The 26,238-nt window shown below is 40.1% G+C and overlaps 1 protein-coding gene across 3 annotated transcripts in view; it reads right to left on the reverse strand.

Moving 5' to 3' along the window:
• Positions 1-26,238, reverse strand: part of LOC122697154 (24-hydroxycholesterol 7-alpha-hydroxylase) — an 81,282-nt gene that overhangs the window by 17,668 nt on the left and 37,376 nt on the right. For 2 of the 3 annotated variants that reach the window (XM_043907653.1, XM_043907655.1), the window contains 5 exons: positions 18,337-18,350; positions 15,937-16,060; positions 12,297-12,430; positions 4,589-4,684; positions 3,646-3,734 (listed from right to left, as the gene is read on the reverse strand). In XM_043907653.1, coding sequence (XP_043763588.1) covers positions 3,646-3,734; positions 4,589-4,684; positions 12,297-12,430; positions 15,937-16,060; positions 18,337-18,350 — 457 coding nt within the window. The remainder of the gene's footprint in view (positions 1-3,645; positions 3,735-4,588; positions 4,685-12,296; positions 12,431-15,936; positions 16,061-18,336; positions 18,351-26,238) is intronic. The other variant, XM_043907654.1, reaches the window with a different exon arrangement.

Consider the following 26,238-nt stretch of genomic DNA (forward strand, 5'->3'; position numbering starts at 1 on the left):
AAGTTCTTACTCAGTGTTCACTTGGGATAGGGGCTCTTCTGGCTTGGTGGCCTAAACACCAAGGGGTGACAGCTGCAAGGCCGCAATGTTTTCTTGACAAACTTTGATCATCAGCTAGTTCACAGGCAAATTTCTCTGACTCACTGAGTGTTTGGTACATGAGAAAATAAACTGGCTTGAGGCACACAAACTAAGAATGGGTGCATTTTCTAGGGATTATACTAAGGTTTTGTGGGATTACATTTCTAGTGCAAAGATCTTTCTTGGCACATGCTGTCCAAATGAAGTCATTCACCCTCATGAACAATTTTCTGGGTTTTTGCTTTTTTTTTTTTTTTTTTTTTAATGTTTTATAGGTTGGCTGTTTAAAATAAGTAACAGAAAAATTACGGACTATTAAAAACAGAAACTTAATAGAAAACTAAATAAGCTGAGTTGGTTTTTTAAAATTAAGTCATATTTATTCAACATTCATATTCAGCCTACAGATTTTGGTTATATGATATATATTTTGCTGCACTTTGCACTCAAAAGTTTTTGAAAGAAAACCTAACGCCTTGTCCCCCAAACTGCTCCTGTTCCTAATTTCTCTATTTCTACCATCTCTTCCAGCCACGTAGATTCAAAGCCACCACCCTCCTCAAATCCTCCCTCTCAGCTGATCACCATTTCTAATCATGTTCCAAATCTGATAAGATTCCACCACTTCATGTCTCTGAGATGGAATGCTAGCATGACCTTATAACCTAAGGCATGTCTCACTCGAGTCTGCTCTACCCAAATCTTTGTAATATATCATTGGACCAATGTACCTTTTCAATCTGTCTTCTAGTCACTACTGGCCAGTACTAATAAAACCATAACCCCTAGCCCACATACCCTTGACCAAATGACCCTTTGCTCACCGCTTCCTCTGTCCGGAAGTTCATCTAACTCTTCAAAGGCTTTTCTCCCCAGAAAACTGTCTAAGATCACCCTGATCAGATACACCCTCCCTTGAATCTCCACAGTGTGACGCTTGGCCATCTCTCATCCTGTGTTCCTTGCAGTTATTTGTGAACTCGATATGATATTCTCCTCCAGATGTCATCTCCTGAGGACTGAGAATATGTCTTACTCTTGCCCAAAGCTTCTGCAGTACCCACTGCAGAACATACAGTATGAGCTCAGTAATTGAAAAACATATAGTTTCTGAATAAATAATATACTATTGATTGAGCTGAACTGTGATGGCCCCACTATTGGACCCATTGCTATCAAACTCAAGCAAATGTCTGCCAGCCTCAAGAGATATCACTGTAAGATCATAATAGCCTCTCCTACAAACCACAGTCACCAGTGATTCCTTGACCATTGGCCCACTCTATATGCTGCATGGCAAAGCATTTCAGTCCTTGGTTTAAACTACTGGTTGCTTAATTTTAAAGATGCTTATAATAAAATCTTTAGGCACACCTAGGAATATACATATAAAGGGACTGGAAAAAAGCATTAGCTAATGTTTTTAAAAGACCTACTCTCATAACATTGATATTAGTAGATGACAAAAATAACAAATATGTTATTGGTTTAAGAACTGCTTTTCTAAAGTAAAACTAATATTAGAGGAAGGATGAGCTTCATGGAGTTTTGTAGTTATTATTGTTTTTGTTTGTTATACTATTCTCTTACAGCATATGACACTCAATTATAATATTCAACTTTGGAGTTTCTTTGGCGGGCATGTGAGCATGCTCTCAGGTCTAACCAATGAAACCTCCAACGCAAACTGCCTTAAAAAATAGTGAACATGTATCACGCATATATTACATGTAATATATATTATTTATCAAGATAAAAATATTTATTATCTATCATAACAGTAAGTGGAGTAGCTCCTCAATACTGATGATTCAGTGACACGGGACATCTCATGAACCAGGCTTTTCCCATATCTCTCCTCTGTGTCCACACGCTCCATACCATCCTAAAGCTTATTGCTCTTGAGCTTAGCTCTTGGCAACAACCGGAGCTACCTGCTTGCTTGTTCAGTTCTAGTGGGAGAGGACAGAGGGGGTCTCTCTCCTACGCACAGAAGAAAAACGTCTCTCCCTTCAATCTGATTGACCAGTTTAGGTCAAGGATGAATAGTTGTCTCCAGGGAAACACCAGGCACCAATCTGCTTACTTACCCCTCAGCTTCTAGAACAACTTCTAGGAAGGAAGAAAGAATTTCCATGGTTGGCCAAGGCTAATTATAACCATTTTGGAGCACATGTCAATTACAAAAAGCAAGTTGGTATTATAAAATGTATAGCAAAGGAGGAGTTGAATGGATGCTGTTGAGTAAGTCATAATCACATTTATGGATTGGTAATTAGGGCTTCCCTGGTAGCTCAGACGGCAAAGCGTATGCCTACAATGCAGGAGACCTGGGTTCGGTCCCTGGGTAGATCCAAGGAAGAGCTCCTGGAGAAGGAAATGTCAGCCCACTCCAGTACTCTTGCCTGGAAAATCCCATGGACGCAGGAGCCTGGTAGGCTACAGTCCATGAGGTCGCAAAGAGTCGGAAACGAATGAGCGACTTCACTTTCATTTTCAATTATGCTCAAACAATGAAGATGAGTGCCTTAAGTTAAAAACTACAATATTTCGAATACAGAATTTTTAAAGGATTTGTATGTTCACTGAGTGAGATTTCGTTATAAACAGGTATCTACTTTTCTCCAACAGAACCATCTCCAATGAGGAAATGGTATTTATTCGATGTAGGCTGTACATTTTACAAGGTCAGGGACCATGTCCATCTTTCTCCATGCTCTATTCCTAATGCTTAGTACAGGGCCTGCTACAGGTGAGATGTTCAAAAAGGTTTCTTCTTAATAAACAGTAAGTAACTTGCACTAGAACAGGGCATCACACTGAACAGTCAGCCTGAGTACCATATTAATTTTACTCTAAAAGACATCAGAGGCAGGTTATTATAGAACCAAACTAATTCAATAAACAAAAACCACCTAATAAGTTGCTGTGATGCTCCAAGTTAAAGATGTTATGTAACCCCAGCAAATGTCCATCATAACACTGTTATGGACATGTCAAGAAATACTGATACTTCTATCTTTATCTTTGGCTTCCCAAGTGGCTCAGTAATAAAGAATCTGCCTGCCAATACAGAAGATGCAGGAGACTCGGTTCAATCCCTGGGGCAGGAAGATCCCCTGGAGAAGGAAATGCAACCTACTCTAGTATTCTTGTCTGGAAAAATTCGTGGACAGAGGAACCCAGTAGGCTAAGTCCATGGGTTGCAAACGGTTGGACACGACCGAGCACACACGCACACTATCTTTATCCTTAAAAAAGAAGTCAAAGCACTTCAAATCATCCTTATAGGAAAGCTGAACATCTGAAACACAAACCCAGCTTTCATCTGGCAGCTGCAACTGTAATATTTAATTCTCACGAGGTCTCCAATCAGAAACCACTGCAGACATTCCCAGAAAGACATCACACAATACGATGGGCCAACCAAAGAGAATGTGGTCTCCTAGATGTCCTTTAGTTTCGATAATAGAGAAAAGAGAGATTAAGCCAAAGCTTTCCCCCTCTGAGCCCTCATCTTTCTGCAGACTTTCTGGATAAATGTGACCCAGCTGTCACACTGACCTTCCAGGACACTGGTACTTCCCGCTCCCAAATGCCATGAAGCAGTCCAAGAAAGCATGCTTCTCTAAATTTGCCTTTTTCCAACGTTCCTGTGGGAAGAAAGCATTTTTTTTTCCAATTCAGTCTTATATAAATAAGCTTAACTTTATTTCTCTAGGCTAAAAATGATCTTGTACAGCTAATCCTTGCATATAAAGTTGCAGGGTTGTTGGTCATTTTTTCCAACCTGTTATTAATATCAGCCACCATTATGTTTTTGGAACACGAACTAATAAATAAAAAGGTTTAAAAAAGAAATTTTGTTAAGTGGCAAATGTAAATGATAATGTAAATCAACCACAGAATTGACCTCAGAAGAGGAAGAATATTTATAATAAGGCCTCAGTCTCCATCATAAAATTGCCCTTGGTAATAAATTTAGCAAGGAGACACTGACAGCCCTCCCAGTTGGAGAAAGCTTGGTGTGTAGAATGAATACATCTGGATGCCATTTTTGACAGTTTTACCTAAAGGCAGAGAGTGGACCAAATGACCTCTTAAAATTCTATTTTGCGCTGTAATTCCTCAATTCTAAGAAACAGCAGAACACAGTTTTAATTTGCTTCATTTTTATTTCTTGTACTCCATGGAAACCAATAACAGAAGCAATTGCCTGAAGAACATGAAATAAAGCTTCTATCAGAATCAAGCATATTTACTTTGCCATGTCCTGCTCGTTTCAGATAAAAATTTTTTTTAAAGTTGGTGAAGCTTATTCGAAAAATTTTTCTGATTTGTAAATGTTATGCCACTTACATTACAAATCTAATCTGTGCTTCATAGCTTTAGTTACCAGAGAGAAATATGACTTCCTAATGCTAATAGCCCTAATTGATTTATGAATTCATATTCTTAGCATAAAGAGGAAATCCAAGGACAATGTATATGGAAAGAGACAACTTACAGGCTTGAACAGGTCAGGTTCAGGAAAATACTTTGGATTTCGATGTAGCCAAAATGGAGACAGCATCAATAAGTCACCAGAAGGAACAGTGTAATTCTACAACAGAAAAATCAGTTCCAAGTCATGTTTTGAAGTTTGCTTTAGTGAGATCATGGGTCATTAAAACTCATCCTACAACCATATTCGAGAGAAGACATATCCATGATATAACTGATGGTGAGACAAATCTCTTTCCTGGATGACTCACTTCTATATTCCAATGTAGGCAATTACTGATGTCCAATTCTGATGATTAGTTACACATACATATATCTTTGGTTACATGGGGGAAGACAGTAGATAAATGTGAAATTCTTAGTATTATATTTACTAGTTTAAGTCTACTCTGATGTGAGATCTTCCTTGGTGGCTGAGATGGTAAAGAACCCACCTGCAGTGCAGGAGACCCAGGTTTGATCTCTGGGTCAGGAAGACCCCCTGGAGAAGGGAATGGCAACCCACTCCAGTACACTTGCCTGGAGAATCCCATGGACAGAGGAGCCTCGTAGGCTGTAGTCCTTGGGGTTGCAAAGAGTCGGGCACAACTGAGCAGCTAAGACACACTCTAATGCCGCTTTTGATGTTTGATATTGGGCTTTCCAGGTGGAGCTAGTGGTAAAGGGTCTGCCTGACAATGCAGGAAACATGGGTTTGATCCCTGGGTCAATGCCCTGAAGGAGGGCATGGCAACCCATTCCAGTATTCTTGCCTGGAGAATCTCATGGACAGGGGATCCTGGTAGGTTACAGTCCATCGGGTTGCAGAGTCAGACACGAATGCAGTGTGCCTGCACGCATTGGGGTTTGTAGCATGTGGCCTTGATGAGGGACATCACAGTGGATTCTGAGGTTCCGGGGCAGAAAAGACTAACTCTGAGACAGGACACTGGCCATACCAACACTAAGAACAGAGCAGCGGGTGTCCTGACATTGGGAGTGCTAATGACAGTGTCAGGGGAAGGGGCAGAGAATTCTCTGTTTGACTCTAGCAGCAGCAGTTAGGGCAGAAAAGAAGTCGAAGACAACTGATTGGGAAGACACAGGACAAAGCAACTGCTGTGTGCTTATTGGGTTTGTTTCACGTTTGAGGTGCTGGTGGTTGTGAAACTGATGATAAACATGTTTCCTCAAGCAGCAGAGTCTGCAGTATCCTTCTCCATTCACCTTATAGTAGGTTTTCTTGATATATAACATACGCACGCTCAGTTGCTCAGTCGCATCTGACTCTTTGCGACCCTTTGGACTGTAGCCTGAGAACTAAAAACTGTTTCACAAAATCATCTTTACACGACTTCCCTGGTGGTCCAGTGATAAAGAATCTGCCTGCCAATGCAGGAGACACAGGTTTGACCCCTGATCCAAGATCCCATGTGCTGTGGGGCCAACTAAGCCCACGGAACTACCACATCCGTGTTCCACAACTAGAGTAGCTACCACAATGAGAAGCCAGTGCACTGCAACTGGAAAAAGCCTGCACACGGCAATGGAGACCCAGCGCAGCCAAAAATAAATAAATAATAGAATAAAATTATAAAAGTAATCATCTTTATATCACCTTTTCCAGGAGCCAGAGGACAAAGAGCTCCCTCACGGTGTGAGATGGCTAGACAGCCATCACCTCTACTGAGGTGAAGGTATTTTATTAGTAACTCCCTGTGCCAAGCGGCAAAAGCCACACCTCTTTAATCCTGCAGAGTTTTGAAGTCTTCTCAAGGTATTTGCAAAACACTTACTTGAAATCTACGTATTTAGAACAGCAGCATCTTACAATTGAAAACATCTCTTTTTATGGAAGCAGCGAGTGGAGAGGGGAGGCGAGGGGGCCGTCCCTGTTTAACCCAAGAGACAGACCCCCGTTGGTTCCCATGGGAGTTGAGTAGTCCTTGAGTCTCGTGGTTTCGGTACCAGGATTGCTGGAGAGTTAGATCAAAATGAGGAGAGATGGAGGCTTTTGCTTCCATCCTCTTAACATCTTTAAAGTGGGAAGAGACCTGTGAGATCCCAGTCCTGTGTGTTCACTCTACCTCTGCTGGAACCGAGGCTAGAAGCAACACAACTGATTCCGAAGTCAGCTGGCGAGGGCCCTGATATGTTTAGGGGCCGCCCTGGGCCAGGTGTCCATCAGGGCGATTGCCACCTTCCCCTCCCCACCCTCATAGCTCCTTCAGTGGCTGCTGACCTGGCATCATGACACATAGACACTGCCTGAGGCAGCCCACAAAGCAGGCCGGGGGAGGAAGACTTCAAAGGGGGCCTCAGAAACAGCAGTCATAGCACAACAGGGAGGAGACTAGAAAGGACCTCCTGTTGCAGCAGCAAATGCCAGGCGGATGAGGCAGTGAGGAGGATGTGAGACGTGGGTGTATCAGAGGAACCGTCTGAGCAAATGGACATCATCATGTCCGGTCCAAACGGTCCTGTCCTTGCAACGTGGCAGATGAAGAAAAAGACCAAGGGAGAGACAAAACAGTCAGAGAACTGGGCACAGATCACGAGGAAGTGGAAGTCACAACTTCTCTGTGTTGCAGTAACTGCATCTGTCAGGTAGACCGAAGTGATCTTGACCAGCCCACCCCATAGGGATGCTGTGAGGTCAGAACAACTTCATCTGCTAGACCGGAGACGGGCTTTCTTGATGAGCAAAGAGGAGTCTCTGCTGTAAATCAAGAAGGATGTCAACACCTAAAGTGGTGCAAGGAATGCAGACTCTGATTCAAGAGAAGAGGAGTCCTGGAAAGGCAAAGCATCCATCAGAGGAGCCTGCCCCCACAAAAGCACACTCTTTGTCTCTAGCTCTTGGCCAGGAGCTTGGCTGGTGTGAGCTGCTTAAAAAAAAAAAGAAAGAAAAAGTACTTTACAAAAAAGTACTTTACAAAAGTGCATTCTTCTGTATAATAAAAAACTGCTCTCTAGAAACTTGGGAAAATTCAGGAAAATAGAAAAAACAGAAAGCAACCAGAGTTCTAGCAACAAAAGACAATTATCAACTGGCAAGACTTCCCTCTAGTACTTTTAGCTAATAACAGCAGTTTAGGTTTTTGTTGTTGTTTTTAAATAGAGTTTATTCTTTATATATGTGAGTGTGCTTAGTTGCTCAGTCGTGTCTGACTCTCTGTGGCCTCATGGTCTGTAGCCGGCCAGGCTCCTCTGTCCACAGAATTTTCCAGGCAATACTGGAGTGGGTTGCCATTTCCTACTCCAGGGGATCTTTCCAACCCAGGGATGGAACCCGTGTTTCCTGCATTGGCAGGCACGTTCTTTAGCACTCAGGGCACCTGGGAAGTCCATTGCTTGTATATACTGATACGTATCATTTACAAATGCATAAATGAACCCGGTATATACATATTATTGTTTTTGTCTCCTATTGAATAACTTTTGACACTTACTTTGTTCACTTGACATTATAGCATAAGTATTATTTTTATATTATATATTCATATAAAATAATTTTCTCTCCAATGGATGCTTAATTAATCATTTTCTACTATTATTTCTATAACAAATAATGCTATCACAAGTATCTTCTTTCACAAAGCACTGTCATATAAAATCTTTTAACAAAGATGTTCAGATGACATGAGAATATACATGTCCTATGTCTTCTGAATGTCTAAAGCTATTCATACATGTTGCTCAACTGTTCCCTCAAATTTTGTAGCAAGATAATGTTTCTAATTGCAATATATGAGAGTATCAATTTCATTACCCTCTTATCTGCTAACCTGACATTTTAAATACGTTCTTTTTGATGGCTGTTCAAGAATTTATGTCTTTACTATTTTTCATTTTAAGTTATTTTCTGCCATAAAATTTGTGTCCTCATGTCCTACCCTCAGTAATCTATGTAGTATTAGTGCTTTACTTATTGATCTGTGAATTCATTAAATACTAAAATTATTTACACTTGCCTTGTGCTTAGACTGATATTTATTCTTAATTTTTTGGCTTACATTTAATTTAGGCTATACTTAATAGGATATGTTAAATTTTGATATGGTACAGTTTGTTCATCTGCATTGTGGTTTCACTGATTAATCCTAAACCTAAAAAGCTCTCTTCTCTCCACAATGATATTCATGTGAAGTGAAATGAAAGTCGCTCAGTTGTGTCCAAGTCTTTGTGAGCCCATGGACTGTATAGTCCATGGAATTCTCCAGGCCAGAATAGTGGAGTGGGTAGCCTTTCCCTTCTCCAGGGGATCTTCCTAACCCAAGGATCAAACCCAGGTCTCCCGCATTGCAGGCGGATTCTTTACCAGCTGAGCCACCAAGAAAGCCCAAGAACACTGGAATGGGTAGCCTTTCCCTTCTCCAGTGAATCTTCCCGACCCAGGAATCTAACCTGGATCTCCTGAATTGCAGGCAGATTCTTTACCAACTGAGCTATCAGGGAAGCCCTCTCTCCACAACAGTGGCTTTCAAAGGTGGGTTAGGTCTTCTGGGAGTCCTGAGACCTTTGCAGAGAATCACCTAGATCAAAAATCATTCCTGAATAAAAGACTTATTCAAAGTATGGGATGGCGGAGGTGGTTCAGTCACTAAGTGGTGTCCAGCTCTTATGACTCCATGGACTCCAGGTTCCTCTGTCCATGGAATTTTCCAAGCAAGAATACTACAGTAGGTTGCCATTTCCTTCTACAGGGGATCTTCCCAGCCCAGGTATTGAACCCCGGTCTCCTACTTTGTAAGCAGTCTCTTGCATTGCAGGTGGAATTTACTGACTGAGCCACCAGGGAAGCATGACAGTTAATGTAACTAAGTACAAAAAAAATTCATTGATAAAATTTCAGATTGCAACAAACTTAAAAAAGTATTGCTGTTGAGTTTTAGTGTAGAATCAAAGAATAGCCACAAAAATATCTGAAAAGGCTAATAAAATACTCCTTCCTTTTTTGGTTACATGTCTGTGGGAAGCTGAATTTTTTTCATTTCCATCAGTAGAAAACAATATATCACAACAGACTGACAACAGACACATGTATGGGAATTCAGATATCTTTGCAAATGCTTGAAATGATGCTATTCTATTTTTTATGTGTTTTGAAAAATATAGTTATGTTTCATAAAATCACATTATTACTTTAACATGTATTAGGTTTCTTCTTTTTAAAATGAATTACTTGGTGACTGAACAACAACAACTAAATAAACATTTAATAATTTCTCAGCTTTATTTTCCAATACAGCAAATATTGATAAATATAGCTCATATACACAAAAGCTCTCTGAGACTCTTAATAATTTTGTAAAGTAGAAAGAGTCCATAAGGTCAAAAAGTTTGAGAACTGTTATTCTAGAAGCTAAAAAAAAAATCCATTGTTAGCCAGTCATCCCAAACCATATATTAATCTCATTCTTCTTCAGGTACTTATAAAGACTTATCTATCCAATATCACATATTCTGCATGGCTTGTGTCTTATCTAGTCTGTTATATTGATCTGAATATCAGGTCTGACACCAGTATCATGCCATTTTAATTACTGTAGTTTTCCTGCATGTTTTAATACCTTGAGAATTAACTAATATTCCTCAATTATTCACAGTTTCCAACACTTTTTTTGTCTAGTTCTTCCCTAGGAATTCTTGCAGGTTAGCTTGGTACTAAATATGAGACCTTTTAGAAAGCACAAATAGAAGGTTAAGAGTTTTGGAAAGCTGGCGTAATAAAGAGAAGGAGGGACAGAGCAAACCAGAAAAAGCAGAAAAAGCTTGTCCATTCTCACTTATTCATATATATATAAATATATATAAAGAAGTAATTACGAGAGCAAAAATAAATATTCTGCTCAGACTCCATCAGGAAAGAGCAGTGGAGAATACCTCTAGAATTCATAGCAAGGAAACTTGACCAGTTGTCCAACTGGTCAAGACATAGGTGATCTCATCTATGAATGTTTCTATGGCCCAAACTCCTGGGAACATGTTAATATATTCAGCAAAGATATTCTACTTTGTGTCAGAGAATATTTGATGTTTAAAAGAACCAAGTTGTATTCATTTACACTAAGAAGATAATCGGTACTGTGCACAAATATTTAGCGATAGGAATGCTCATCTTTACACTGTTTATAATAGTGAAAGAATGGAAGCCATATACATATTCAGTAACAGGGACCTGATTCAAAAATTTATTTGGTGTCCATATATTCAATATTAGATTATGCTGTAATTCAAACTGATATAAATGTCTTATACTGATTAAAATATTTTGGATCTATTGTTAAAATAAAATAAAAGTAAGTTGTGAGAAAATTAGCTTGGTGTGACCTCAATTTATTTTTTAATGGACATACTACAGGATAAAATTCTAAAATTACAGTAATATCAAAATATTCACAGTGGTTATCTCTGACTTGTGAGAGTCTAAGCAACTTTTAATTTCTTCTTTTAGCTTCTCTTTATGGTCTTTTTCTCCTCTACACTCTAAAATAGCAGAAAAATTCAGGTATAGGTCTAACAGAATTTGTATACGAACTGTAGGCTTAAAATAACAATAAAAACAAACATCCACTTGTCTTTCTCAGACAATTAACTTTTCTGCAATTCAGCTACTTATCTATTGGCCAGGATATAAATAAGGCTTAATAAAAATTCAATAACAATTATATTGAATAGTAATATTCAGAGTGATAAACACTTTGTTCTACTTAACTGCATGAATTTGTTTGACTATTTCCAATCAATATGTATATTTTTATTATATAAATAAATATTTATACATTTATTATACAAATTATATATATATTTAGATTTATAAACATTTAAATATATATTCATTTATATTCATAGTCTAATATAATTAATACTTTGGTTATTTAAAAGCAAAAACTGTTAAAAAAATCCCTTTAAAACTGAAAGCTACAATTTGCATAAGATCAGTTAAATAAACTATGTTTCCTTTGTATTTAGCAAGCTGCAACTTGTATAAAATTTGGATTTTTTGTCTCTTTTGTGTTCTACTACCACAAAATTTTCTTGACTTAAATCCAGGCACTCTCAAGCTGTGTATAAACAAAGCTAATATAAATGGAGGGCTGACTAAATACAACCTATCTGGATAATTCAGTCCCCAAGTCAATCATCTAAAAAAGATTATTTTGTTCTGCCTGATTGGTTCACTGTATGTTGAACTAAATGTCTGCCATATGCACATATCTTTTATGGTGCACTTGAGAAAATTCTCCTACTTGGCCCACAGAAAGGATCTCACTCAGTTAATTCCTAACATCAGCTGCAGCTACCCACAGCATTCCTGTTATGTGTACCTGTAACTGTGATCTGAGGCCTGCACTGTCTTCCAGTTATCCTAAAGGACCTTCCTCATGCCCTCAATTCCTCAACCTATGCCAGCTGAGGGGGTACTCACTGGTTGTTCCAACAGAGAAGAGAGTACCCAACCTACCAGTTTGCTTGAAATAGGCTTGTACTAATTCTAATACAGAACCACATAGCTAACGTGATTACAAAAGGGTTGTGTTTTAGCTAAAACAGTTGCCAACAGATAAATACCTATATTAACAAAATGTTACTGCACAGCTTTTACTAGTAACCTGTTCCAGTGTCACTCAGTATTTCATGGAAATTAGGAAAGTATCTAACAACAAATGGATAAAATATCTACTTTTTTTCTAGAAGGTTCATTATTTTACAACAAAATCAAAGCTCACCAAAATTTTAACTGGCTTCAGGACTTTTCGAGTGATGACACCAGGGGCTCGTAAACGAATGGTTTCCAAAATACACCATTTAATTAAAGGGAGTTTCTTCAAGTCATCCTCAGACACTTTAATCTTATCTTTACCTGCAAAGAGAATTTTTTAAGAAATGGACTTAGAGAGGCCAGAAAGTGATTTTATGTAAGCTCATCAACATAGTTTAAGAACTGCCTCTGATATCAAGTGTCAATACTACTATTAACTTTGCATACCAAGTTTAGTCATTTATTATCTCTTTTTATGATTTTCCTCTTACCAAGATAAAATGGATGGCATGAAAAACTAAACCAGTGTTGATACCTGGAGTGTAATGGATTGGTATCCAACTTCGGTTCTTATAAGTCCTATGGCTACCAAATGTCTAAGACAGTCCCTGTCAGAAAAGAGTTAAAGTTTATTCATTTCATTATTTCTTGTCCAAATTCTCATTTCACTTAAGGAAAGAGCAATAAAAGACAGGGATCAAAAGTACAAAGTAAGGGACTTACTTCCCTGGTGGTCCAGTGGCTAAGACTCTGCACTCCCAGCGCAGGGGACCAGCCTTGATCCCTGGTCAGGGAACATGCCACATCCCACATGCCACAACTAAAGAGCTTGCATGCCGTAACTAAGATTCCATATGCCACAACTAAAGACCCTGCAAGTAACAACTAAAGATCCCGTGTGCTACAACTAAGACCAGACACAGCCAAACAAATAAAATTTTTAAGGAAGTACAAAGTAAGAGGTATGACTTTATTCTCCTATCTCTTCCCTGCTGAACTGTTTTCACTTTTGCTTTTGTTTTTTAATCATCTAATCATACATTTCAGAGGGTGCAAAAAGAATATTAAGAAAGGGGCGATGGCACATGTGTGTTTCATCTGGAATTATGAGCTTCCCAAACGTAGTTGCATCAAACATTCCTAACTGTGAGTTGTATACCTGAACTAATATTATGGTTGAAGTCACCTGCTGCTGCTGCTAAGTCGCTTCAGTCGTGTCCGACTCTGTGCGACCCCATAGACGGCAGCCCACCAGGCTCCCCCGTCCCTGGGATTCTCCAGGCAAGAACACTGGAGTGGGTTGCCATTTCCTTCTCCAGTGCGTGAAAGTGAAGTCGCTCAGTCGTGTCCGACTCTTAGCGACCTCACGGATTGCAGCCCACCAGGCTCCTCCGTCCATGGGATTTTCCAGGCAAGAGGTCTGGAGTGCCACTGCCTTCTCCGGGAGGCACCTGAGTTGATCTTTTTATGGACCTACATATGGTCAGGGTCTTTGATCAAATGAGACAATGTAATTAATGGTATTTTAAGTAAAATGTTGGAGAAGGAAATGGCAACCCACTCCAGTGTTCTTGCCTGGAGGATCCCAGGGACGGGAGAGCCTGATGGGCTGCCGTGTATGGGGTCGCACAGAGTTGGACACGACTGAAGCGACTTAGCAGCAGCAGCAGCAAGTAAAATGTTTACACTTTGAAAATATCTTGAAACAACTCAGCTTTCCATTTTGACAGTGTATGCTTAATAAATTCAACAACATGGTCAGTTTGATTAAGGCAACTTTCACATTTGCCTCCCAACTGTACTGGGAACCAGTGCCTGGGAGTGGAATGCGGGTCTCCAGACGCATCTCTCTGACTCTAGATAAGGCTGGTTCTACAGTCAGCCCATCCTGCAGCAGAGGGCTGGATGAGTGCTGCCTGGGAAACCTTCTCAGTCAGCACATGTGGAATTCCCAAGGAGTCAGAAGCAAATGTTTTTGCTTAGCAGAGTCTGGGAACCAGGGTTTTTGTTTGAGCCCTGATTCTATTAATCCCCATAGGGGCCTCTATACACTGCACTAAACTTGACAGATTTTTGAGCCCCGAGCAAGCGCCAGGAGTTGAGTCGGGCTCCACCAGGGTTACAGCCATGAAGGTATTCCTGCCATACACTCAGTCCAGGCGGTAAGAGAGGAGCACGGATAATTGGTTTCCACGCGGACAAGGAAACCACTCTGTGAGATGTAAGATATTCGAAGACACTTAAAAGCAGGGAGGGTACTGAAATGCAGGATAACAATCTTGAGAACATCAACTTAAAACTGTATGAGGGGAACTGAGATTCTTTCGGAATGTGCACGTGTGCGTGCTCAGATGAAGCATGCTTCAGTCCTGTCCAACTCTTTGTGACCCTATGGACTGTAGACCGCCAGCCTCCTTGAGTTCAAAAAGAAACAAAGAAAGGGAAATGAAAAGCACCGCCTGGTGGCCTATGTTAGAAGACTGATGTAGTCATCTAATAAAGAAGGCTATACGTTAGCCCGGTGGTGGAAACACAAGACAGAAGGGAGTATCGATGACTGTGCAAAAGCAGCCCAAGGCAACTGGGGCTGCTGGGGTCTCCAGAAAGTGAGACAGGGCTGGAGGGGCTTCGCGACAAGAGGGGACCCAGCGACCTGGCAGGGGATCAGCAACCTAGTAGGAGGCTAAGGAACACTCTGTAGAGACACAGGTTCGATCCCTGGGTCAGGAAGATTCCCCTGGGGTAGGAAGTGGCAACCCACTCCAGTATTTGCCTGGGAAATCCCGTGGACAGAGTTGCCTGGTGGGCTACAGTCCCTGAGGTTGCAAAGAGTCGGACACGACTGAGTGAGCGTAAGCACAGCACATGGGGAAAACTCACCTTGGGAGAAACGCCGGGTGAAACTTTCAAGAGCAGAAAATTCAACTTTATGTCATACCCTCGCTTTTAAGCTGCCTCTGACTACTGTGCAATATTCTCTTTCCTTGTCCCATATTTTTAATATTTTAATAAAGTCAGATAACACATACCATAAGTCAACACTTGGGGAAATAAAGACCTGGGTGTGTCCAGGAGGCAGTGAGATTCAGAAAAGAGACAGAACATCCAGGAAGGAAAAGACAGTGGGAGGAGAGAAATTAGGAAATGAGAGACTGACGATCAAGAGAAGTTCTGAGAGGCACAGGCCTCCACTTCCGGCCACCTCCCCCACTTCTTCCAGAGATTCCTAGAATTCTTGGAGGGGATTCAGAACAATTTCACCTTTATCTTGGAAACCAAGATGGCCCCAGCAAGCGAGGGCCCTTGCCAAATGGACATTACAAATAGATCAGTGATAACCTATAATTCAGATTCTAAATCTTACTTAAAATAATGACTTTTCTCTTTAAAAATCTATTTAGAACCTGCCTGCCAATGCAGGAGACATAAGAGACGCAGGTTTGATCCCTAGGTCAGGAAGATCCCCTGGAGGAGCGCAACCCACTCCAGTATTCTGGCCTGGAGAATTCCCATGGACAGAGGAGCCTGGCGGGCTACAGTCCATAGGGTCACACAGAGTCAGACATGACTGAAGTGACTTAGCACACAATCTGCAATTCAGATTCTAAATCTTACTTAAAATAAGAGTTTTCTCTTGAAAAATGTATCTAGAGCATCTACATTAGATAAATTCAGTAAACAATCCCTCTAGTATTTCCTCTGTTTTATTTTACTGCAGCTATAGGATTTGAAAATAAAAGATTTCTCTACTTAATCAAGAATAAATGACTGTCAATGGTCAGAATTTGTGTTTGATATCAGATCTGTGTGACTCCAAAGTGACTTACCTACTTTGTGACAGCCATAATTCTGGCCTTGAAAAAGTTTGGACTCCAGGAATAGTGAAGTTTCTGACTTTCTTTTGGAGAAAAGTTTTGCTTTCTTTTTTCCTTCTGAAGTATTCTTAGGAGACTAATTGAATTATAAAGTGCAAAAAAATGTTTTGTATTATATAATAAACAAAAGCTTGTTCTGAATTGAAAATAATATTTAAAATCTATTATGACCTGCCATTGTAGGAGAGATGCAGACTACACTTGGAAAATAAATGTTTTAATAAGATATTTTTAGTTTCTCAAATCCCAGTGTGAGGTAGGAAAAATAAGGTAGGATTCTTAGACTAGACAAAGAAAAAGAAAGGGAGAGATGCTGTTTCCAAACAACATCTTTAGGTTAAAGCTCTTTCTTATTATAACTCTTAGAAATAGCTCTGTACCCATACTGTGCATAATTCAATGCACATCTGTGGTTTGTTCTTCCAGTGTTTTGACTCTAAAATTAGAAGGCTCCACTTGGAAGAATGCCAAGGTAATCATCAGAAGGGCTAGCACCTAATGGAGACCGGGACCAGTATAAAAGACTGCCAGGGAAGAAACTATGGGTGATTTGGGGTAAAATGTAGAAGACATTTGTTTTGTTCTCGGCACAAATGCAATAGAAGTCAAACCAATAATAGGATATTGGAAACCAAATAAAAGAAAGGATAACTCCTGAGTTCAGAAATAGCGAAGAACGTTTCTAAACTGTTATGTATAGTTTTAGGATTCCGCACACGTGATGACAAGCATGTTAGAACAGTAACTGTAATTTATATTTGTTAAGGCTGTAGAATAGATTAAAATTCTATTAGTTCATCATTTATGCACTCAATATAAATTTGCTTTGTATCTGTTATTTCCTAGCCCAAACATAGGTGCTGTAAGAGATAGGAAGAGAATCATACTAATTTTTGACTATCTAATGTCACCAACATGTCGGACTGCTTCATTTGCTCCTCATCACAATCTGCCATCTATTAAGTGATCATGTGTTCAAACAGAAGTTTGAAATCGACAGGGCAGCCTTGAAACCTATGTCTGTCTACACTGAAAGCCCTTATACTTGTTCACTGTGTCTCATCACCTTCCTGAGACGAGAAATGAATGAGAAAGACACCATCATTGTATTAAACGAGTTTGAACACAAGGACACAAAATAATATCTGGTGACAAATAATTGCAAGATAAGTTTCTTAAGAGTGAATTCGACTGTCAGTGGCGTTCATCCCTTCTTGCCTAGGGCTAAAGTTTCAGCTAGGCCTGGAAGGATGAGTAGCGTGCAACCAGGCAGAGAGAAAGGAAATTAAACTCCAAAATTAATTATAAAATATATGATTTCTTAGGCTTAAAAAAGGAACATGAATCAAATGGAATCACTAAAGCAGGTCCTTCTCTGGGAGATGACTCCTCTGTCTCCTTCGTATTTCAGGCTCCTTCCCCCTTACACACATGCACACTCTCTCTCAATAAATAAATACATAAAATACAAAATTTCTGTTCCTGTAGTCCTGAAGGACTATAGATTTATAGATTTAACTAATGATTTGGGGAAAATAACTCATGTTTTGAGAAAAAGGGAGAATGACAGGGATTTGCTGAGTCATTCAGATCTTTGAGACATAATTCTGAGGTGACTGAACCAGAAGGTGGGATTGAACAGAGACTGAGGGGGCTCCGTGCTTCCCCACAATGAAAGGCACACAGAAAGATGAAGAGAAGTCAAGCATAAGCGATGTCCACTGAGGGATTTCCCTGGTGGTCCAGAGGTTAAGACTTTGCGTTTCCACTGCAGCGCAGTGGGTTTGATGATCCCTGGTCTGGGAACTAAGATCCGGAATGCTGAGCAGCTAAAACAACACAAAACAAAACTCCACTGAAATGTAAAGAGTGCATCCCTGCACATTCTACCATCTCTTTACTTTTGGAAGCAGGGATTCTCAGTTCTGACTTCTGTCCTATGTTGTGAGGTTGTCTTCCTTCACAGAGGTTGTCTTTCAACAGCTTGTTTAAAGTTAAAGTGTGTACAAAAGTTCAGAGAACACATGAAGGAGGGTGAGCTAGGATTAAAAAAAAATACATGAGATAAAGGTTGAAGAAAGTAAAGAATCTGATGTAATAACCTTAAGCAATGATGCCTACGAAAATTTGGTCATGAAATTTGCTTCCCAAATTTTATAACGGTTTCTCTAAAAAGCAATATCAAATAATAAAAGTTAGTGTTTTCTTTATACTGTTACTTGGGGAAACAATGTAACAGCTTTGAAAAAACCCAGCATTTCTGTGACTTTTCTTAAAATGTAATGAAGCAATGATATCAATTGGTGGCAGAGGTAGAAAACTAGTTTCTTGGCATATTTCTCAAGCAGAGACCTCAAGATAAGCTCCTGAAAAAAAAATCAGGTTTTAGAGAAGAGGCAAAGCTAAAGAGAAACAGTAAATAAAGAATTTACGGTATTCCAGAGTAACACAAAACAAGTGTCTTATGCCCTATCCTTCATTTCAGGAATTAAAAAAAAATTGAATATGATACATAATGTTCAAATATTGAATTTTAACAACTCTACTTCTGTTCCAGGAATATTTTTAATAAATTTATAAAATTGCTGTTTCCTTCACAGAAGAAATCTGCATTCACTGGAAAGGGTTAGAACATCTCAGAAGGAGTAAGAAAGGATAAAATGTCCTGAAGTAGATAACAGCATTGACAATAGGTTTTATACATCCAATGACCCTATAACATTGGTTATTAATAGGCAGTGAGAACATACTGGTTATAGATTTCTGGAAAATTTTAGTGCGATGAAGATTTATTTGGTGACTTCTCTCCCAGAAGGCGATAGCAATAAACCCTTTTCTGCACTTATTCTTATAAAAGTGAAAAGAAATACTGCAAAACTTTTAAGGCTCTCTTTGTCTGTAACTTTCGACACTTAGTTATAATGTGTCTTGGTGTGGGTGTCTTTGATTCATCTTGTTTGGACCTCTGTGTGCTTCCTGGACTTGCCTGTTTCCTTCACCAGGACAGGGACGTTTCCAGCCATTATTTCTTCAAATAGGTTTTCCATCCCTTTCTCTCTTCTCCTCTGGGACCTCTCTAATGTAAATGTTAGTACGCTTGTAGTTGTCCCAGGGAGTCTTAATCCTCATTGGTTTTTATTCATTTTCTTCTTTTTGCTGTTCTGACTGGGTGATTTCCACTAACCTGTTTTCCAGATTGCTGATCCGTTCTTCTACATCTACTAATCTGCTGCTGATTTCTTCTACTGTATTTTCTATTTCAGGTATTGAATTCTTCAGTTCTGATTGGGTCTTTTTTTAATATATATTCTGTCTTTGCAAGTTCTCACTGAGTCCATCCATTCTTATCCTAACTGTGACCATTCTGATGACTATAATTTCGGAACATTTTATCAGGTAAATTGCCATCATCTCATTTAGTTCTTTTTCTGACGTTTTTATCTTTTGCTTTGGTTTGTAAGAATTCCTTTCTCTTTTCACTTTGCCTGTGTGTCTGTGTGTATGCATTAGGTAGATCAGCCACAGCTCCTGTTCTTGAAAGAGCAGGCTTATGTAGAAGGTGTCCTGTGGTCACCAGAGCCAGCTGCTCTGGGGTGTCCCATGTGCGTGCTGTGTACACCCTCCTGCTGTGTTTGGATCACAGTTGTGCCCTGGTTGGGGCTCTGTGGCTCTACTTTGACTGCTATGGGCTCAGGGTGTGCAGGCAATGGCTTCCCAGAGGTGGAGCCACTTTGTACAGCTGCCCGTGCCAGCTAGGTCACATGCCAGCTGGGGCGGGGGCCACTTTGAAGGGGCTGACTAAGGGGGTGGTGGAGCAGGGGAATGCTGGGCTGGGGCACATGGTGTTAGCTAGTTGATGGAGAGTGACAGAAATGTCGCTTGCCAGTCCTGGGCCAGCTAGGTGAAGGAGAGGTTAAAAATAATGGCACCTGCCTGTGCCTTCATCCCTGGAGAACGTGTCTCAGCTCCCTACCCCACCAGCACCACTCCCAAAGTGACCAGTGAGCCTCCTTCAGTCTGTGACCCAGGCGCCCTTCACATTTTCCTGCCTCTGTGCTTGTCCTCAGAGCAAGCGAGCTTATATGTGAACCTTTCAAGAGCAGGGTCTCAGTTTCCACAGCCCTCCAGCTCTTCCAACTGGAAACCCCACTGGCCTTCAAAGCCAAATGTTACGGGGGCTCATCTTCCTTGTGCAGCTACCAAGGGGATCCCCAGGTGGGACTTGGACCCCTCCCTCCATGGGGGGGCACCTCCACAGTTGTGATATCTCTCCCGCTAGTGGGTCCCGCACTCTGGGTATGGGTTCTGTCTAGACTGCATCTTTGACCCTCTTGCCCACCTTGACACGGCATTCTGTTTACATTCCAAGCTGCAGAAAATCTGTTGTGCTAGACTTCAGGTCATTCCCAGAGACAAGCATTCCACATGCAGTCTTGGTGTGTCCACAGGAGGAGCTGAGCTCAAGTTCTTCCTACTCTGCCTTCTCGATCTGGAACCACTAAGTATTTGTTCAATAGAGGAAAAAAGAGGTACTCTTTGGGTTTTATTCCTTCTAAAACGCGAGCTTCCTTCCTCTACTATTGGGCATGTTCATTACTGTACATGCCCATTATTATACATGTTCTGTGAGACAAAATTCTGTGAGAAAGATACAAGTTAAATTTATCTTAAAAAATCAAGAGAAAAACAGATGAGAGTAGATGAAAGATTATAAAGTCTAAGCTAGGCTGTAGAGTTACATGCTTTTTAGTTCACTGCTCTTCCCTATAAACTGACTATAAATATAGCCTCTCTAATGACTGCAGGTCTGTAGACTATTAGCTCATTGCAAATGCTGGTAGTTTAGAAACTTGACCTCGAGAATGTAGAACAAAATAGAAAAATGACTTTTTTCTAATAATTTTTTTTTTTAGCTTTGGCAGAAAAGAATCTGAATTTGCTTTTTATTGTGGCAAAAGGTTAGCAAACAAGGGCTACAATGATCAATTATTTGTCCTGTGGCAGTTGTATACTCTTCTTATAGCAGCTTTCTAATAAGTTTTGGCCTTACTAATTCATGCTTCTAATAGTCTTTCTAATCACATTTCTTCTTCAAAAAATATTTAAGTCATTTCATTAATTTCCTCCCCCTCCAAACCATTGGAATTCTTTTTATAATTAATTAAGCATAGATTAATTTGAAAAGTGTTGGCATTTTCATGATATTAAACCTTCCCATATAGGAACATAATATGTGTTTTTCTCTATTTAAATGTTTTATAAATATGGGACTTCCCTGGTGGCTCAGACGGTAAAGCGTCTGTCTACAATGCAGGAAACCGGTTTCAATCCTTGGGTTGGGAAGATCTCCTGGAGAAGGAAATGGCAACCTGCTCCAGTACTCTTGCCTGGAAAATCCCATGGATGGAGGAGCCTGGTAGGCTATAGTCCATGGGGTCGCAAAGAGTCGGACATGACTGAGCATCTTCACTTTCACATATATATGTGTTTTTAATGTTATTAATAGTTTCCTCTCTAAGGATCCTACCCCAAACCAACAGCTTTATATAAGAAAAATACCAGTTAAATTAATAGGAACAACAGAAGTAAAGTGGAAAGGGAGGCTTAAAAACAGCTTAAGCTGTTTGTGGTGGATACAGACTGGGAAAAGCAAGGAAAAAGCCGAGAGATTGCCCACGGATGATGAAGACGGGCATCAGGGCTTTAGGGACTGTAGTGGAGCTTGGCAAGTCAGTTCCTTCAGATCTCCCCCTCTAGCCACCAGCTTCTTACAGACACCTCCCTCATTCCTGAACTTCCAGGTCTGGTTCTTCTGACTTTTCCAGTGGATGTGACTTTTTGGCATCTGAAGGATTTAGGATAAATTCTTTTCATCAAAGACACAGATTCCCATTGCTGGGAAAGGTGGTCTCACGTTCAGTCTTTCGACCCCAACACAAAGGTGGGCCTTAAGCCTGGAACTGTTCCTCAATGAGACACAAAGAGCCCACACAGCCGGTGCCAGGCTCGTCACCTGGTGTGGGAATACCTTTCCTTGTTTCAGGGGCAGCAAACACCCTTTTGTCTGTGCTTAATGCAAGCGCAGAATGAGGCACCTGTCCAGCCCCCCGTTACATCTGCCCCGAGAGGGAAGAGGACAGGGTCCCTTTCACTGCCGTGTGAGAGGGGTTCGCAGAGGCCAACTCCTCTTCATCAGCTCCAGGGAGAGACACGCTGGCCACAGGGGACCCACACCCACTGCTGCAGCTGATCTCGCTCTCTTTCTGTTCTATGTGAGTTTAGCATTGTTGCAGCCAGTGCCTGACAGCCCTGTGTTATCCTCGGCAACTCTGATACCAAGGTGCAGTGGGCAGAAGTGTTTAGAGTCCTCCCCTGGGATTGCTAACTGGGGCACGGCACTCTGCTTGACACCCACTGAAAAATTATAAGCAATAACCTTTCAGAGGTAGACTCTAATCAGCAGCTTCAGTTGGATGTTCATAACTACAGACCAGGAATGAACGAAGCAGTGATAACAATGAATTGAGAAAGATACCAAGGACTGCAGTGGTGCTTAGAACAGGTTATTAAGACAGATAGAAGATAGAGTCAAGAATCAAAAGATTGATCCCCCTACTTCTTCTATCTATACACACACATAAAAAACATACCAAATCCCATTATATCATTTAAAGAAAAGATTAATGCAACTATACCAAGACAACCACATAAGAGTCTCTTCTGAAAAAACAATATCCTATTTATCTTCAGAAATATTTCTTTCAGATATTAAAAAGAGGTTATCAATTTCTCTATTTACTGGAATATACAATGAAGGCTGCTTCATAATTATGATGGTTTTTTTCAAAGAATAAAGGACACGACCTAATTTATAATAAGTAAAAGGTAGAGATATTGGCAAAACAAGATGACAATGGGTAGATAATAAAAGGTAAAAATCAATTTTGATCTAGAAATACCTTTCTTTATAAATCCTGCATAATAATTCTAAATTTCTGGATTGCATTCTCTGGAGAGATGTTGACCTGGCTTGAACACCTCTATCTCTAAAGAGGAAAAAAGGTTATCCAAATGCCTGAATAATTCTCTAAAGGAACACTCAAAGAAAAGAACTGTGTCCGAATGAAAAATGTAGAGGATAAACAAAGCAGATTAACTGTGCTACACTGGAGTGAGATAGTGAAAGACTTAATAAAATGAAAAGTGCCAGAGTAGGACCTATCTCCAAGCTTGTAAATAATCTGCAGCCATCAGAAGTATCTCTTTCCACCTACTGAAGCTAAGCAATAAATGAGGACAGAATGACTTCACACAAAATCTCCTGAGTTAGTGTCACAAGACACACTTCAGGCATTCAAAGCAGAAAATAGTGGAGGAAATCTAGCCTCCTGGGAAATCTCTCACGGGTCAGATATTATATGTGAAAATTTCACCCTGGTCTTTGTACCTATATGAGCGGATTGGCAAGTAACAAGTTCTGAGCTCCAAAAATGATACCATCTTGGACTTTAGGTCCAAGGAGAAAAGAAGATAAGAAAATTAAACATTTGGAGTAGGTTTCCAATGAAATATGCATTTATAAACATTTTCTTAAGTAACCTACATGTGTTCTCCAAGATTGATGGATGAGAAGTAGTTTGTGAACAGCTCTGTCATAATTTAATGTTTTCTGAGTTTATTCCAGGAGTTTTAAAAGCTGGGCTAGCAAAGGAAAATGAGACTATGTAAAAAATTTCCTGTGTGATATGCCAGAACTTCCAAAATGTCCATATTAGATTCATGTTGTCTGGCTAGCAGTTCTTGCCTGGGAAACCCCACAGACAGAAGAGCCTGGCAGGCTCCTGGGGTCGCAAAGAATTGGACATGACTGAGCAACTAACACTTTTTTTGTAAAGCTGTCATTGAAAACAACAAACCTGTACTCACATCACAATGCAACCTTGAGAGGAGCCTGTTATTTTTACAAGGCAGGAGTGGGTGTAGCTGTTGAATTAAACTTAGTAATCACGTAAAAAATAAATAAATAAAATAACCTTTCTCCATTCATAACTCCACTGGAGTGACCTTAGCTTCTGCTACATGATCTCTTTCTTCAATATTTTGGTTGATGTGTGCCATAAAGGCCAAGGCTCTATCATAGACACAACCTTGGCTATCAGCCATTGAGTCCTGGCAGGCTGTAGAGCGGTGATGAGAATAAGCTTCTTCAGTTAGCTGGAGGGACTCAGGTCTTTGATATACCATGATGGAATCCTCCAAGAATGTTGTTCTAGGTTAGACAAGAAGATATTGGGACACATCCAAGCAGATAAAAATTGCACACATGTTATAATATGGGTAAGAGGTGACTAGAGAGAAGACCTCAAGAATAAATGTGCTTCAATACCATTAAATTTAATTAATTAAAATGATGCAAATGACATCAAATTTGCCCAGAACACCACCATAGGACCCGAGCCTCATTTATCACTCTGCTAGTTTTTATGCTTGTTTATAAATATGAGAGAAAATCCTTTCTCACCAGTACATGATGAGTGTGGCCACTGAGTCAGTGTCGCCAGGTAATAGCATCCGGTCACTTGATAGTGTTGGTCTGTCCCCAGGCAGAACTGCTGCTAAACCAGGACTCAGTGGTATCAAGAAATGTTATTGGTTGGCTCTGAGTAACTTTTCTCTTTTATCCAAAGTCACATAATTACTAAGTGACAGGGTAGAAAGGCGTGAATCAAATTTTCAAACAAAAATTGCAATCCAATGAAAATTTTGTAGTGTGTCTTTTATGATCCACAAATCATGATTTTTATGTAAGACAAAAAAATAATTCCTGCTGTTTTATGGAATTATTTCTATGCAGGTGTATTTCTGTTAATTAACCTGATTTCTTTTAAATTAACAGAAAAAAATTTACTACTTTTTCCCCTCAACTAAATGTGCAATACAACTGAATGGCCACCAAGAACAAAAAACAACATACACAGGCCAAAAAAATCACAAAAAACAAACCATTGTGCTGTGTATGCTACCCCAAATCAAAACAAGTAGGTGAAAAGGGTCAAATGCAACCAGGTAACAATTTAAATGCATTTTTATTTGCTATTGTTTGTTTTTAAGATGGAATGACTTTCTGCTCTCAGGCAGACACTCACAGTGGGAATCCTAAATCAGAAAAGAAAACTGCTTGAAAACACAGTCTAAAAAAAGAAAAAAGAAAACACAGTCTAAACAGGACCCAAAGTGAATGCCTGCAAGAACTTTGTGAGACCGCAGTGAGGCCACACCTGCAATATCTAACTCTAACAGGCTTCTCCTCCAGATATGTGCTAACTCCTAACCATCTTTAAGTCCTTACTCAAATCTCACCTTTCCAGGAAGGTCAGCTCTGATCCAACTATTTAATGCTACCACCTCCTTCTGGGCTTCCCTGATAGTTCATTTTGTAAGCAATTTGCCTACAATCTAGGAGACCCGGGTTCCATTCCTGGGTTGGGAAGATCCACTGGAGAAGGGATAGGCTACCCACTCTAGTATTCTGGCTTGGAGAATTCCATGGACTGTATAGTCCATGGGGTCGCAAAGGGTCAGACACGACTGAGCCACTTTCACTTTTCTCCAGCTCTGGCACTCCTGATCACACCTAATCTGCTCTTTTCTTTTTCACATAACATTTAACAACATCAAATGTTTTTGGAGTTTACTTCTGTGAACAAACAAGGAAAAATAACAAGTGGCAATGAAAAAAATAAAAGACTCTGAGCGGAGAGGAGAATCTGATTTCCAGGGTTACCACGGTATATTATTTAAAATGCTCAGTTTCAACAAAAAATTGAAAGACACACAACAAAAATATGAAATGTGACAGGTAACAAGAATATATAGACCATACAGGGAAAAAGCAATCAGCAGAACCTGTTCCTGAAGAAACTCAAATATTGGACTGACTTACTTACTTACTTACTAAGTAAATAAATTTACTTAACTAAATTTATTGTGGTAACCAATTTACTACATATATATATATATGGCTTCCCTTGCAGCTCAGTTGGTAAAGAATCTGCCTGCAGTGCAGGAGACCGTGGGTTGGGAAGATTCCCTGGAGAGGGAAATGGCAACCCATTCCAGTATCCTTGCCTGGAAAATCTCATGGACAGAGGAGCCTGGTGGGCTGCAGGCCATGGGGTTGCAAAGAGTTGGGCACGACTGAGCAACCAATACTTACTTACTTACGTGTGTGTGTGTGTGTGTGTGTGTGTGTAG

Source organism: Cervus elaphus, chromosome 7, assembly GCF_910594005.1.
Source record: "Cervus elaphus chromosome 7, mCerEla1.1, whole genome shotgun sequence".
Taxonomy (NCBI): Eukaryota; Metazoa; Chordata; class Mammalia; order Artiodactyla; family Cervidae; genus Cervus; species Cervus elaphus.